Raw genomic sequence first — 14,635 nt, 5'->3', positions numbered from 1 at the left:
GCACGACACGACCTTGGTGGTGCTCCGAGCTCTGACAGAGGACGTTTACGTCAGCTTGGAAATTCTTCGGAAACCGGTCACGGTTGCGGTTTTGGGATCAGAAAACTTGTTCAATGCGGGAACTTTTCAAGTGTATACGGTGAAATACGAGAAAAAGTTACCGTAGAAAAGCCCAGATCCACAATGAGTTGCAAGTTACGAACCATCACACCGTGGGCATGGCGTCATCACTTCCTCGCTTTCTCGATCAACACGATGATTGTTGGCTTGTTCAGCACGACCGCAACGGGTGGACCTGGGTTTGCACGGTGGCGTTCAAAGTCGAGAATGATAAAGACGATGACGAATCGTCGAAAAAGCTTCTCGCCCGCGTGCGTGCTCGACCCTGCTTAATGGTCTTTCCTGTTAACAACGTCATGAGCTCAGAGCCGTTTTGCTGATTGCCCAAATCCTTTCGATACCGTGCCATCAAGCAGTCCGATGAATACTCTTTTTAGGATATGGCCAGTCAGCTCCTACGGGGGGTTTCCTCTTGGCCGCTAGCCTAGTTGACAAGGATGTCTGTCGATTGCTGTCGAGGATGGTTTAATGATTGCAGCTCATGGTATTGACCGCAGGCACAACAGGCCACAGATCCAAGGTTGTTCAAAAATCAAGAATGGAGTCACCATCGCTTCTGCTTTGCCTTAATGTGTGAGTGAAACATTTCAGTTGCCCTCCGACGCTTCGATAACTCAACATGATTGACGGGGCATATGATTCTCTCAGCGGCTCGACCAGCTTGAAATTCAGCGTCTACCGTTTGCAAGATGACCTGCCCGTGCTTCTCGCCGGGTCTTTGCAGCCGCAGAAGGATTCTTTCGCAGTGGGAGTGAGAATCACCAAGGGCTATGAAGGCGCCAAAGCGAAGTGGGACGCAAATGACCACGAGCTGGTGTTGAACGAGTACGACTTTAACTCGCCCTCTGACCAATTCGCTGCCCTCATACATCTGATGCGCATCTGTCCTGCCGCTGACAAAGACAAAGACTTGGACTTGTCTCCGGACAAACTTTCCCTCGTCGTGCATCGTGTTGTGCACGGTGCAAACATGCAGAATCCGATCCACATTCGAGCAGGCCACCGGGGAAGGCTTGAGCAACTGGAGAAGTTGAATGACTTCGCGCCGCTACACAACAAGCCCGCGACGACGATCATCGAGGCCGCTCTCGAGCAGCTTCCGGAGCACACCTGGCAGCTCGTGTACACCGACACGGAATTCCACTATTGCTCCATCCCGCCACATATCTACACGCTTCCAATTCCTCAACATAGCGCTCTGCCTGGCGGTCAGCCTCCGCGAAAGTGGGGGTTTCATGGCCTCGCATACTCCTTTGTCGTAAGACAGGCCGCCGCGTTCATCGGTCAGTCGGTCGATCAAACAAACCTCATCGCGTGCCACCTCGGTGGCGGATGCTCCGTTTGCGCCATTCGAGATGGTAGGAGTCTCGATACATCCATGAGCTTCACACCACTCGATGGTCTGCCAGGAGCCACCCGTTCTGGTTCGGTCGATCCATGCCTTGGATTCCACTTGACGACAACGCACGCGCCGAAACGCGAACAAATCTACCAGCGACCCGATGGAAAGCAGCCTGTGACTGAGATCTATGGTGTCAGCATCTCCACACCCGAATATATCTTAAACAAGGAGAGCGGATTCAAAGCGCTGGCTCATACGACTGCTTTTAACGAAATCGTGTTGCAAATGAGTAGCAGTCAAGGCAAGGAGCGTGAGCAAGCAAAGCTTGCATTTGCTCTCTTTGTCGGTGAGCAAAACCAGCATCACCATAGTAGCGCCCGACGTTCCCGAGTCTGAAAATATCGAAAACTATCATCTCTTTCTCCCAGACCGTCTAGCTGACTATATCGGTGCTTACTGGTTCAAATTGGTCGCAACTGGGGCTAAAGTGAACGCGCTCGTCTTTAGCGGCGGTATCGGCCAGAATTCAGACGCGTTGCATGCGGCGCTGGCCGACCGCTTCAAGTCCACACCGATGGCTCCCATGTTTGTGTCCGGATCAGAGCGAGGACATACAGACAACGCCTCAGCCATTGTCGACCTGGTGGGCGACATACATTCAGATCATGTGCGAAAGAACTGTGCGAAGAAAAGGAACGGTGTCCGCTGGCTCGTGTGTCATGTGCGTACTCATGTCCTGAACATTGCCTGCGTCTTGCGAGCGGTTGTTCTTACCGGGGATGCCTTGAGTTTCTTTAGGTTGACGAACAACTCGAATGCGCTCAAAGAGCCAAAGCCGAATGGCAGCGAATGAGGCCGGAGTTTTCTGCTGCCGAACAATGAAGGGAAACCGCTTGCGTCAAGGCAGATGGATTGGAAATACGTCACATGGATGTGATGACACTAGTGACTGAACATGATTATGATTGGAATGCTTCTTCCAATACTCTTGATTGAGCACGTTTCAGTGATTACAGACTACATTGCCTTCGTGGACTGCGCAATTGCGCTGACTTCAATGTCTCACCATCCCAGCCATCCGCCCGAACTACCGTTGGGTCCTGATGGTAGGCTAGGAATGGGCTTGGATCCTGTCAGAACAGCATCGTTTCCAAGGGAGGCAAGTGCAGTCGGGCAAGTCTTGACCTCAATCGTAGGGTCCGGGCCGCCGTACGCGACAATGTTCATATGGGGATGGAACGCCACTCCTCCCCACGCCGGACTGAATGCAGAGGGCCGTAGTTGAACCGGTGCCCCGCTGTCGAACGCAGCACTGGGATTCCCCGACGATGCTGGGGTGGTGGTAAAGGGGCGGATAGTAGGCTGCGAGTTGCCGATGGTGTGCATTGTGTCGATGTTGAAGATTGCGAAGCGTTGTGGTAACAGTCCTGCCTTGGTCATGCGTGGGGCAGATGCTCTGCGAAAATGAACACACTTCAGCCGTCATTCAAATGGTTGCAAGGACTGCGAAGCACTTACGCGGCATATAGAGGCAACCTTTCATGCACTGCAAAGCAGGACACTCGTCCTCTCAGAGCCGGCATCAAGTCTGCCTTGGACAACGATGAGCGGCCACGGATGTCCCAGATCCTGACTTCACCATCCACGCTACATGATACCAGTTCCCGATTTCCTCGCTTCTGCAACTGCACCTTAGAAATCCAGCTTTGATGCTCCTCCCATAAGCGAACGAGACCCGCATCTGGCGGATTGCGACGGTCATACACCCCCACAGTACCATCTCCAAAGCCGGCGACAAAAATGTGACCCATGTCGACCTCCGCGGACAATGAAGTGACCGGACTTGAAGCCCTAGTAGGAATGTCCTGTTTCCGTGCGCATTCGAGTCAATCAATTGGCGCGCGTCTCGCGTCTTGTGAGGAAGTCACACGATGCACTCACACAGACACAGAGCTCGCGATGCGCATCCCACACTCTCACTGTTCGACTGTCGCCGGCAGCTAGCAAATTGCCGGTAACCTGCTGCCAGTCGACAATGAGCCCGCTTGGCCTTGAGCTCTTGAGCAGTTCAGGCAATGCGCGGAAACCGCTCACGACCTCCGGACGCAGATCCCGCTCCATGCTCTTGTCATAATAACGATAAAGACGGACATTGCCATCCGCCGATGCAACCAGCAACAGCGTGTCGGCATCTTCGTTGACAAAAAGAGTCGAAGTGATGTGCGTGCCAGGCGGGTTGCCATTACTGAACTTGCTCAGAAGTCGCCCTTTCTTCCAGTCCCAAACGCTGCGATACAATGTAAGCTGAGTGAGTGAAGCCTCGAGATGCGCAATATGTGCTGGCACTTACTTGACCACATCGGTGTCCGTGGCGGTGACAAAGTGGTCTTCAAATTGATGGAACAGCATTAAATATGGATTTGAGGAAGATCGAAGCTGGCTGACCGTCTCGGTCCATGCGTTGTGGGCTACGTGGCCCGGCATGCAAAGGCAAGTAATGAGGGATCGGCATAAAGGCAAAAGCGAATCGCGAGGGCAACTCACATGCGTAGTCTGTCTGTGCTTGGGCCTCTTCAATAATGCGCTCATTGCGTTGTCTCTTCCAAGTCTGCACGTTGTATCGAATGCTGCCTGGCTCATTGGCCTCCGCATTCTTCATCTGCGGTTCCGTGTAACATTCACTGCACCACACGAAAAGTCGACTGCTGAGCGGCAGCACGTTCTGGACCTCGCTCGTGTGGCTGGTGTCCAGTTGCGTAATGTTCGGACGACCGGACCTCAAGAGCATTGGCGAAGCGGCAGGGGTGTGGCCGGCATTTGAAATGCCATTTTCATCTTCAGTACCCAGGTGACGGTGACGGAATCGGTGCAGGTCTGCCCCAACCAGCGCGGCGAACGTATCTGCAACCCGTGCGTTTGTTAAGACTTCGTCCTGCTGGACTGGTGGTGAAGGAAAGACAGGCGGAGACGGAGTCGCCATCCCAGACGTGTAGCCAGTGCGTTTCCGCTCTGGTCTGCTGGTAATGTGCGCGAGCGACTCGGCGCTTGCTGAGCGCGAGACCACATTTGAGTGAGTTGCAAGACCCGGACTGTTCTGCCGAGGGCTGTTCTGCCCGGAACTCAGCGTATTGGCGCTTGGGAATGGACTGGCGATTCTCGAATACGGCGAGACATATTGAGCTGCATTCGAGGCAGCAGGTGCAGGATGCTGAAGCTGCTCATAGGCAGAGCTTCTCATATTGGGGCGCTCCACATAGCTGGATATTGAATCGTGATCTGACGAGCCGGTCGGAGAAGATGGCCGAGAGTACCCCAGAGTGGCGATGGACTTCATGGTCTGAGCCAATGACATGCTCCGTCGTACAGAGTGAGCCGGAGATTTGAATGGATGCTGGCCATTGACGGCGGGATAGCATGGGGCGTTAAGGTCAACAGCTGAGGAATTCAGCACCCTGACTTGAGCAGAGAAATAGTCGTCCATCGGGGTCGTAGTCGTCGGTGTCATGTGACGCAGTATTCCATCGGCATTTCCTGTTTGAGCAAGGCCGTACGGTGCGCGAGAAAGGTTGCACTCGAGCAAGACGGCAATGATCTGATCCAGAACCGTGCAAGCCAGGCTGGATACCTCCGAATGGGCGTCTGCGCTCAAGTCGAGAATGGCGACAAAGAGAGTTGTAAATGATGAAATGTTTGCGATGTCGAGCTCGTCAAGCTCGGCTTCTATCGCAAGCTTCGACAGCATGTGCCCCAGAATACTCTCCTCCTCCCGTTGCCACTCGGGAATCTCAGCATCCGCCTGCGATGGCAGCTTGCTGGAAGAGAATGAGAGCCCACTTTGCGCGAACCGCTCCTCGCGTTGATAATAGAAGTAAGCGGCCATGGCAAAGAAACCTTTGTAATCTTTGACGACAGCGCTAAGGGCAATAACAAGCTCCTTCCGCACCATGGGGCTGCAATCGTTCTTGGCAGCAACAATGGCGATAGCGATGCCAATTTCGACGCCACGCTGTCGACTCTCTTCTAATCCGGTTGAGGAGCCGGTGCCAGGAACTCTTCGTCTCGCTTGTGATTTGTGCTGAGATGAAGATGATGGAGAGGCGGAGTGTGATGGCGGATTCGAGGAGGGAAGATCATCGCCCTGATTTGTGCACCCGAGCAATGTGCCGAGCGCATAGAGCACTGCCGATCGAACTTCCGGACTGACATCATTCAGCATGCAGCAAAGCTTCCCATGACCGTCCCTCTCAAGTCCTTTGGCTTTCCCAAGTTCCGAGTTGTCCCACAATCTTGCGAGGCACAACGCGCTCCACTGACGAAGCAGAAAGTCATCGTCTTCCAGATGCTCAAGGCAGGCCTCGAGTACATCGGTCTGCTCAAGACAGATTTGCTGACCCGCTGGGAAATCGTAGCAAAAGACTGAAAGAATAAACGCGCACATGGCCCGGTGCTCCGAGACGTTGGGGATGGAGAGCCCTGCGCCCATTGCACCACCCACACCACCTGCCCCGCCGTTCTCCTGCTGAAAGGGAGAAAGGACGCTGGCAAAGTATGCAAAGCCGTTGTCGCGAAGGAGGTCGTTCTGGCAGCTCCTGTCCACCGCGAGGATTCTGGCCCAAATGTAGATCAGAACCGGCTTGAGGTCCACCGCTGGGCTTTGTAAAAGCTTCAGGACATACGGAAAGATTCCGATGCTGAGCGCGAGATTGACAGCCCATGGACCAAGATCAAGAAACTGGCTGAGCAGGATGAGGGCACGGAGTCGATGCACTTGGGAGAGCAAGACCTGCAAAACGATCGGCAGTTGCTCTGGCGGATCGCGCACAGGCTCGGCTTCTTCTTCTTCTGCCAACTCTTCCATTTTCTGTGTCGCGGTACTCAGCGCATTGACCCGACGTCTCCTGCCCGTGCGACTGACCCCGCCTTGACTCAGCCAGATTTCGAATGCCTGCAGCTGCTCAGAGAAGAACGTCGAGTGGCGATACTCGACTGCCAAAAGGTGGGGAGGAGCCGGCGGGCCGCCATTGGCAGCTTCAACTTGCGCGCGTTCTTTCTCCAGCAATTGTGGTAGCTGCGCGAGGCACTGGTCGATTGCTAGGTCCCAGCTGTCCCACAATGGATGGTTATGCGTTTCTGGCAGGGCTGGATGTGACATAGGTGTGCAGTGGTAGAAGCGCATGATTCTCTCCGCAAGAAGAAAGTTGCGCATCAAAGCTGCCACCATGAGGTCGTCTCGGAAGAGCCTGCGGAAGATTGCGCGCGGCAACACGGTCCAAGCGATGGTGTCGGTGATGGCTGTGAAGATCCAGTTGAGCTCGCCGAGAGGTGTGCGACGATCTTGAAGGCGACCGGGGATGTTCATGACCATGTCGACATTCAACTTGGACGGAAGAGGGTTCTGTAACACGAACCACCGCAGCGAAATCTCAATGGGAGAGGTGAGACAGCAAGTGAAGAGGTCGGCGGGCAGGTCCGGGTTCATCGGAAGAATCTCGTCGGGACCACAGGCGGCGAGATGGATAGATTCGCGCAGGGGGAAATGCGCGTCACCGCTGCTGCCATTTGTCCCTGTGCCACGCGCCGAATCCCGGTCTCGGTCGCGATCTCGATTTCGGTCTTGATCTCGCCCTTCTTCTGCATGCTTTCTCTCCTGTAGCCGCTTAAAATTGACGACAACGTTGCCCGCGGCGGATGCGTCCCACACATAGATGCATGGACTGCCCAACCAGGTCTGCAGATCATACAGCGTCACCGGGATGTATTGCGTGTATGCCTTGTTGAAGACCCAGATCTCCCCGCCTGGCGTGGGTTTAGGGACGCCGTAGCCGCTGTAGTAGAACAACACCCTCTCATCCTTGGCTGAGCGCCTTTGAGACGTGCAGCTGCGCTTCATCTCCTCCACGATCGGGTCAAGATACTGCTTGTAGCGAGTTTTCATGCTGAGGGTCTCGAATTGCGCTTGTAGATTTTTGCCGATGGCAGGAAGCGCCTTGGAGACTTCTAGCGACGAAGGATCCATCCAGCAGATGAGTTTTGAGCACGGGTTCGTCTTGGATACGTCTGGAGGATCAACGCCGATGTTGAGGCACATGACAAGGGATGCTGTAATGGTACGAAGACGCTCCTTCATTCGCCAGTCTGGCAAGTCGCGTGGATCAACTGGCTTAGGATTGCCGCCGGTGCGATGCCGCTTGTGATTCCAATGGGTCATGTAAGGACTCTACAACGGCAGTAAGTCAAAGGGGTACAAGTATAAGTTTTAGCAAGGCGTTTTTCTAAGCACTGTACGGAACTCACATTAAAAAGAAGGTAGTCTTCCGGTTCAGGCAAAAGTAGTGCACCGTGTCGCCTGCCACTGGTTGTGCTCAAGTCATCGTCAACGTCATTGTCGTTGCCGAGCTGAGCACTTTCGTCATCTTGCGAGTCTGCGCCGCCCACGTCTTCAAAGCGACCATGAGATGGCTCAACGTGGTCGGGGTAATACGCTGATTGCCTAGTTGCCAAATGAGACCCCGCGGCGGTCGGGTGGTTGACGGCAGCGACGTGAATGGGATGGCCTTGAGAATTCAGGGCCGCCATGGAAGAAATCGCGCCGAGTCCTCGAGGATTGCCATGGGCGACGTGTCCGCTGCTGCTGGCGCCAGCATGAAGGCCATGAGTGTGTGGATGAGCATGAGAAGACATTAAGGGCAGAGGGGCCGCAGTGGACCCATGGCCCATGAGGACACTGGTCGCAGTAGTCATCTGCCGATTATTTGAGTTCATGCTTCATGGCCCAACAAGACCTGCCGAGGTCCGAGGCAGCAGGTGACGCAACTACTTAAGGAGCCAGATCCCAGCTGTACTACAGCCGTGGCTACCATCTGCCGCTGCCCTGCGAGTGCGACAAGACGCTAATACGAGAGCGTCAAGGTCAACGGAGGTATTACGACATTCAATCTCCGCAAGAGACGCGAGCTGGAGTTGGAGACGTTCCGCGTTCGCTCATGCTGTGTAGTATCTAAGTGCCAGCCACCGCACACACATCTTACATCTTCCCTTGCCCGTGGCATCCCCAGTAAATCCTCTACAACGCAACCACCCCTTCATAGAACCCACATGTGATAATTTGCAAGGTTGGTCTCATTCTAGTAATCGACTACATGCCGTCTACATCACTTTCCAGGTCAGGCAGAAAAGGGCACAAGCAGTCCCGGATAATCCATCTGAGTTGTTTCTCGGAGAGACGGTAGCTGCATATCTCTCAGTGCGTGCTGCATCAGGTGGCTTTCTCGATACTCGCTCGTGCAGATTGGAAAAGCGCCGCCAGAAGCGGCTGGCTGAACGCGAATGAGCGGAGGGACGCTTTGCATATACCTTACCAGCTGCATAGCTGCGATCGGCACAAGGGTTGCTCGCGGTGGAGCGCACTTTTCCGCGATAGATGATACTATGTATTATACATTACAAAAGCAGTGCTGAAAGCGCTAGAGAAAGAGAGCATGCAGAGTAGAAGAGCGCTCGCTCGGCAACACGAGGATCCAGGCTCGAACCCTCACTGAACCGCCTGCTTGATAATAATCTTCAGATCCTTCTGTGCTTGCCTTTCGGGAGCTTTTTTCGCTTGCTTCAAAGCCTTGAGCTCTGACAATCGCTTCTGCATCGCCTTCTTGCCTTGCTTGACGATTGAACACCATTCTGGGACATGATACGGCTCGTCACTGCAGATCCCGCACAACGCAAGCTTTTTTCTGGGCGTAAGCGTCGACTCCTCCTGTGTTTCGTCTCCATCATCCTTTTCTTCATGAGAAGACTGATCTGCGATGCTAGGAGCAGTGCCCTTGCCTTTAGCGCTGGCAGTCTGCTTCGGGGCAATGCTGCTGTCACTGCTGCTACCACTCTCTGTCCCTTCCGCCGCCCCGGAGTTATCATCCCTGCCCATGAGTGTAGCAGCACTAGATATGCCTCCTGTCTTTTTGGCTGCTTGCTCCGCTCTGAATGCTTGCATCTCTGCCTTTGTGCGACGCCTTCGTTTGACTTTCTCTGCTCGTTCTCCCTCTCCTTCTATAGCCGAAACGTCAGATGTGGCTCTAGATCCTCCATCGTCTCCAAGAGTCGTATCAGCAGCCATATTTGCAGCGCTTTTTCGTTTCTTAGTGTTGCTAGGCTGGGCCATAGTACCTGGGACTGATATGTCAAGAGGTGCGTCCGCATAGCTCTTTCTTTTCTTGTTCATAGCCTCCGCAGTGGGAGCCAGCGCAGCTCTGCTGAACGCAGACTTGTGTGTGTACGTCGCGGGTGGCACCGCGTAGACATCAATCTCGTCTGCCAGCTTCATTTGGCTCGTCCTGCGCTCGAAGGCGGCAAAATCACCCTCTGGACGAAAGAGTAGGTGAGCATGTGCCCTCTTGATGAGGAACTATAAGCCGGTAACAAAGCAATAAAACGCACCGTCTTCGAGCTCGATCATGGCGCCATGACTGGCGTAAGCAAGATGGAGCTTCGAGTCCAACGGAAGTCCGAGTTTGCGGCAGATGATCTCGCGAATGCTTGCAGTGTCGCTCACGTCTGAAGGTATAAGTCAAAAGTGTGCGTCAGACCGAAGGGATCTCGCCCTAAGAAATAGACACGTCCATCTACCTTCCGTGAGCCTTGAGAAGACCGGACCATTGTCGATATGGAAGTTGATCGTGCCGGATCTGAGCTGCAGCGGTTGCGCTGGTGCATCTGCGAGCGAGGAGGCATCGCTATTTGCCGCCGACTTTTTCTTGGACTTGGACTTGGACTTGCCCTTTTTCTTGCTAATGACCTTTGTGGCGTCAACCTCATCCGCAGCGGACGAAGTAGCGTCCATTGGTAGCGAAGCATCCATCCCGGTAGGAAGCGCACTCAGAGATGCATCCACTTCGCAGGCCTGCCTAGTCGGAGATGGACTGGTTGGATGCTTGACCTGGCTATTGTCACTTCGAAGCACCCTTGGCGGACCAAGCTCAGGACTTGTCTGAAGCTGATCAAACTCGTCTTCACTTTCCAGCGTGTGTCCGATGCCGGGAGGCGAATGCGGACGATAGATGTATGGTACGAATCGGGCAACAGCCGCTGGGATCATCGGCGGGCCAGCTCGTGTTCAGCTGGAGACGGCTTGCCCATCCACCGGGCCGTGAATGGTAGCATGTGTAATGCGCCTGGAAAAGGGAAACTACCCTTAGAAGGGTTAAGGAAAGGAGACTGAAGTGAAACCAGGTCTTCGGCAGATCCGCGAATCCGCATGCATGTTGGGCCCATCCCACATCTCTAAAAGCTTGATTGCATTCAACAAATCAGTAACATCGTCTATGGAAGCACTAGCAGAAGATATCCAACCGCACGATAGCAAGACGGATCAGAACTCAGAGGGGAAGCAGCCTGCATATCACTCGGAAGCTTGTGCCTGCGAGACCGCAACGCCCAAGTCGATTGCAAGTGTGCCTGCCAGTCTCGATGCGCGTACAGCGACGCCAACAGGGTGCTGCTCGTTAAAGTCAGGCGTTCTGCGACCTGAACACTGAAGCCGAGTCTTGGCTGTCTGTGCGCTGTAGTGGATCTTGACGCTTTCGCAATTGCGTCCGTCTCTCAGTCGCCCCATCGGTGTCTGTGAGCGGGTGCAGCGTCAAAGTCGCTACCACGTCGCGGACGTCGACACCCAACATTTCCCGGCGGACATCTCCCCGGCCAGCGGTGGCCTCCAGCACCATGTCTGGCCCCCAAGCAGGTCAGTCCGCTTCCGTCGGGACAGGAAGGGTGTATGACTCCAGCGCTTTCAGCGACAACGCGGAAGCGACACCTCCGCCTGAAGGCTCCATCTGCCTCAATATGCCGATGGGCATCTCTTCTTCAATGCCTTCACGTTCGCATTACTTTCTGTCAAGATCCGAGATCATGAAAGGAGCAGCGAACAGATTTGTACATTCAACAGCCTACCTTTATCTCTACGCCGGGATGGCGTTGGCCTCCTTCGCGACCGTCATGCTCTCGCTTGCGCAAGATTGCCCCGGGCCTTTGTTTTACAGCCTTGAGCTGGTGATCAACATCGTGCTTATTGCCGAGGTCAGCATGCGATGCTTTGCATTTGGGAATGTATGTACTGGCCCAAACGATCACATCCTCAACCTGTCTTTTCATGCTAACCCCATCATTTTACTACCAGCAATTCTGGAAGTCCACCTTCAATATTGTCGATCTCTGCTTGGTCTTACTATGCGCCATCACGCTGGTCATCATTTTCTTCAACCACGATTGTTCGCATCGACGTCCGCCTTTTCGGGGAGGGGCCGATGATGATGGGGAACATCGTTCAGGTAGGGGAGAAGAGCTGCTCGACTCGCTGCTCTTAATCGTACGGAACGTCGCACAGTGCGTGCGCCTGCTCTCTGTCGTGCGGCGATCAGGCAGCAACGTGACCAGTCGCGTCCCCGCAATCGACCTCAATGCCGCCCGTGGGTATAGCATCGATTTCGACCTGGAGGACGAGGGAAATCGTGCGAGGGAGCGCATGGCCTTTGGCGGCGATCGTGCGGCGCAAGAGCGCGTGGTCATTTCTGGCAAGCCCGGGCGACCCACCGAGGATGAAAGGGCTGCGTTGTTTGACATGGACGATGATGAATTATAGCCATAAATCCTTTTATGCAGCTCATTGAATCTCTCTGCTCGATGATAGCGCAGCAGAAGTGTACGGAAAGCTACGCGGGTCAGGCGATCAAAATGAGGATCTATGATACATTGGTTGTTTGTTAAAAATGCAATGGAGCAACTGTAACCACTGTGGAAGGTGCCGGCATCCGGCCTCACCCAAATTCCATCATACCACTACGGCTCTCTGCCTGCAGCACATCGCCGCCGCCGTAGCCTCTGGCAGCCTTGGAGGTGATACTCCCACTGACAGTGTCGATGGACGCCAGCCACGACGCCAGCGCCGCATATCGTTTGGTGTTGATGTGGCGTGCAGAGCGGTCCAGCTCGAGCTTCTGGTTGACCTGGTCAATTTTACCTGAGATCCGCCCTTCGAGGATAAGTGAACGTAGCAACGATTCTACCGCAAATGTGGTCGTGTTTAGTTGCTAGATGAAAATATCCAGATAGCGTGAGCTGAGTTGGAGCTGCTTACTCCTAAGCGTGTGGCAACTCACCTTTGCCAAAAAGCGCAAATCCAACCGGTTGTAAGGTTTGATTATGTCCATCAAATACTGCGTACGAAGCGTGTTGAGCAACTCATCGATATATCCCTTGATGAAGTTATCCTCCATGATCGTTCGCTGGTTCTCCAGGATCTTTTCCGCCTCATGTACCTCTCTGCGCTGATAGGCCGAGACAAGGTCGGTCATGGCGACAATTTCGGGATCATTCTTGTAAGGCTTGGTTTCTTGGCTGTCGAAAGGGTTGATATCGCTACCCATGAGCATTACAGCGAGAACGAGATACTTGAGTACCTGAATGCGCTGAGGAGACCCAGCCTCGTCGTAGCTATTAAACGCTTGGAAGAAGTCTTGTTGAGCTGCTGTCCAGTTTTCTAATTTCCCAACAGGGACCACAAACGTATGTTAGTGAGGGGAGTTCTTTTCGAACCATCATTTGCGAGCGGGTTGCACACACTCTCTGACATATGCATCTTGCCACCGCATTCGCGAATGATACCCATGATGCGCGGGTGCGGGATGGCGTTCTTAACTTGGAGGGTGGCATTATAAACCTCCTTGAGCCGTTTGAAGTGGCCCATCTCGCCGTACATCTGAATTTCCGTGGCAAACACCTCCATGAGGATGGTCCCCTTGCTCTGGTCAGAGCCAACCCCTTCTCCTTCGGCGCCGAGACAGTATTCTTTCAGTCCTTTAATGGTCTTTTCTAAACGCGGCCACTCTTGCCGGGCGAGCCAAAGACGAGCAAGCTTGAGGTCTGTCTTGACAGAGAGACGCTCATTGCGAGCCTCTTCCAGTGCTGATACGGTCACGCTGTAAAACCTCTCCATGGTCGAAAGGTCGAGGGCATTAGAGTTTGACACGTAGTCCAGGATGTTGTTGATTGATTTTTCACTGAACCAGAGAATTGAGTATTAGCCTCAACTACGTTCGAAGTCATCCGTCAACTTCTCACCTGTAATTGCGAGTCACTGCAGATTTCGTATACCCAAGCAGCTCCGTGTACGTCTTCAGCGCCTCTTCGTAACTTCCAGTTCTGAAGTGTGCTTTTGTGATCTGTTTCAGCGCTTTGAAGCCCCTTCATATGCGATGGTGGTGGAAAGAGGATGGTTCGAAAGAGTCAGCGTGCACCTTTGGGCTGTTCTTGCGCCACCCAGCTTGCTTACCAGTCTCCTTTGGTCTCCTCTTTATCAACGACGGATCTGAACACTCTGAGCGCTTCATTGGGGTTGTCTTCCTTTAGCGCTGTATAATGAGTGATGAGACTTTTGTGAGTATCTCGACAATCGTCGGAACGATGGGACAAGGATAGAGGGCCTTGCTCACCCTTTGCATTGTAGTACAAGTTCTCAATGTCTGCGTGCTCTTCGTCACCTTCGTCATCCTCTTCAAATTCAAAGTCATACTCCTCGTCCGCCCCATCGTCCATCATAAACTGATAGAAACACCCAGTTTCAGTCTAGAGGGCGATGGTTGACTTGATGCCATTCTTGACTCACCTCATCGTCTGACATGCTGGGTTGGGTAAATTTAGGTTCACACACGGTGTGGGCTTGAATCGGGGGGCTCCCATGCACCGCTGCGGACCAGTGCGCTTCGCGTTGTCCTTGCTAACATTAAACTTGTAGCATTTCGTTGGGTCGAGGCTGCAAGCACGTTCCCTATGGCGCCCGAACAGCTTACCGCGGATACCGTCATACTTCGTAGAAGCAGCAATCAACTCGGCCAATGTGCATGGGTCGCATCTCCCTCGATCAGGCGTGTTGGTCATGTGGTGCACATCTCGCCCGCCACACGCCCGCGAACGTAGACAACCCGAGATCCGAATTCCAGGTTCCGGATCAATTTTTAATGGGCATGGAGATTCTCGGTCGCAGATTCGCTCACACGTCACCGAACAATAATATACAGATGGGAGAAGTGATCAATGATCAGAGGGAAATGATACTTAACGCATTGGCCGAGGTTGGGCACTTTTTGAGAAGCACTCCGAAGTCTGTACGACCACATCGTCTGGCACGAACTT

The 14,635-nt window shown here is 53.7% G+C and overlaps 6 protein-coding genes across 6 annotated transcripts; 3 read left to right on the top strand and 3 right to left on the bottom strand.

Moving 5' to 3' along the window:
* Positions 1-139: 139 nt before the first annotated feature.
* On the top strand, positions 140-776 carry K437DRAFT_113789 (uncharacterized protein). Its single transcript, XM_013387887.1, has 3 exons — positions 140-371; positions 477-693; positions 769-776. Exons 1-2 carry the CDS (start codon positions 184-186, stop codon positions 541-543), a joined length of 255 nt encoding a protein of 84 aa, XP_013243341.1. The 5' UTR covers positions 140-183; the 3' UTR covers positions 544-693; positions 769-776.
* K437DRAFT_235584 (actin-like ATPase domain-containing protein) lies at positions 279-2,183 on the top strand (the record flags this gene model as incomplete). Its single annotated transcript, XM_013387886.1, has 3 exons — positions 279-693; positions 769-1,808; positions 1,891-2,183. Coding segments are annotated over exons 1-3 (1,425 nt in total), but the record flags the coding sequence as incomplete, so codon positions are not given.
* Positions 2,184-2,517: 334 nt separating this feature from the next.
* Positions 2,518-8,038, bottom strand: K437DRAFT_285267 (uncharacterized protein; the record flags this gene model as incomplete). Its single annotated transcript, XM_013387885.1, has 5 exons — positions 2,518-3,327; positions 3,404-3,749; positions 3,813-3,930; positions 4,007-7,679; positions 7,757-8,038. 5 exons carry the CDS (start codon positions 8,036-8,038, stop codon positions 2,977-2,979), a joined length of 4,770 nt encoding a protein of 1,589 aa, XP_013243339.1. The 3' UTR covers positions 2,518-2,976.
* An 834-nt stretch (positions 8,039-8,872) lies between these two features.
* Positions 8,873-10,672, bottom strand: K437DRAFT_256422 (uncharacterized protein). The gene is made up of 3 exons (XM_013387884.1): positions 10,079-10,672; positions 9,890-10,006; positions 8,873-9,814 (listed from the first exon to the last, which is right to left on the bottom strand). Exons 1-3 carry the CDS (start codon positions 10,308-10,310, stop codon positions 8,994-8,996), a joined length of 1,170 nt encoding a protein of 389 aa, XP_013243338.1. The 5' UTR covers positions 10,311-10,672; the 3' UTR covers positions 8,873-8,993.
* Positions 10,673-10,678: 6 nt separating this feature from the next.
* Positions 10,679-12,193, top strand: K437DRAFT_246873 (uncharacterized protein). Its single transcript, XM_013387883.1, has 2 exons — positions 10,679-11,554; positions 11,625-12,193. The coding sequence occupies exons 1-2, from the start codon at positions 11,171-11,173 to the stop codon at positions 12,084-12,086; spliced, it is 846 nt and encodes a 281-aa protein (XP_013243337.1). The 5' UTR covers positions 10,679-11,170; the 3' UTR covers positions 12,087-12,193.
* Positions 12,164-14,289, bottom strand: K437DRAFT_235576 (putative COP9 signalosome complex subunit 2). Its single transcript, XM_013387882.1, has 7 exons — positions 14,109-14,289; positions 13,936-14,044; positions 13,776-13,854; positions 13,565-13,687; positions 13,067-13,503; positions 12,604-12,983; positions 12,164-12,534 (listed from the first exon to the last, which is right to left on the bottom strand). The coding sequence occupies exons 1-7, from the start codon at positions 14,121-14,123 to the stop codon at positions 12,262-12,264; spliced, it is 1,416 nt and encodes a 471-aa protein (XP_013243336.1). The 5' UTR covers positions 14,124-14,289; the 3' UTR covers positions 12,164-12,261.
* Positions 14,290-14,635: the final 346 nt, after the last annotated feature.

This window comes from Tilletiaria anomala (assembly GCF_000711695.1).
Source record: "Tilletiaria anomala UBC 951 chromosome Unknown K437scaffold_39, whole genome shotgun sequence".
Classification (NCBI taxonomy): Eukaryota; Fungi; Basidiomycota; class Exobasidiomycetes; order Georgefischeriales; family Tilletiariaceae; genus Tilletiaria; species Tilletiaria anomala.
Note: the sequence above shows the minus strand (reverse complement) of the source record. Positions and strands in the feature narration are given on the sequence as shown.

Excerpts from the sequence above, each read along its gene's own strand:
- K437DRAFT_113789 (XM_013387887.1), top strand. The coding sequence starts at position 184 with ATGAGTTGCAAGTTACGAACCATCACACCGTGGGCATGGCGTCATCAC. Across the intron at positions 372-476 it reads CGAAAAAGCTTCTCGCCCGC|TCCGATGAATACTCTTTTTA; the intron begins GTGCGTGCTCGA and ends GCCATCAAGCAG.
- K437DRAFT_256422 (XM_013387884.1), bottom strand. The coding sequence starts at position 10,310 with ATGGATGCTTCGCTACCAATGGACGCTACTTCGTCCGCTGCGGATGAG. Across the intron at positions 10,007-10,078 it reads CTTCTCAAGGCTCACGGAAG|ACGTGAGCGACACTGCAAGC; the intron begins GTAGATGGACGT and ends TTATACCTTCAG. Across the intron at positions 9,815-9,889 it reads CATGATCGAGCTCGAAGACG|AGGGTGATTTTGCCGCCTTC; the intron begins GTGCGTTTTATT and ends TCTTTCGTCCAG.
- K437DRAFT_246873 (XM_013387883.1), top strand. The coding sequence starts at position 11,171 with ATGTCTGGCCCCCAAGCAGGTCAGTCCGCTTCCGTCGGGACAGGAAGG. Across the intron at positions 11,555-11,624 it reads GATGCTTTGCATTTGGGAAT|CAATTCTGGAAGTCCACCTT; the intron begins GTATGTACTGGC and ends TTTTACTACCAG.
- K437DRAFT_235576 (XM_013387882.1), bottom strand. Across the intron at positions 13,504-13,564 it reads GCAGTGACTCGCAATTACAG|TGAAAAATCAATCAACAACA; the intron begins GTGAGAAGTTGA and ends TCTCTGGTTCAG. Across the intron at positions 12,535-12,603 it reads ATTTGCGCTTTTTGGCAAAG|CAACTAAACACGACCACATT; the intron begins GTGAGTTGCCAC and ends ATTTTCATCTAG.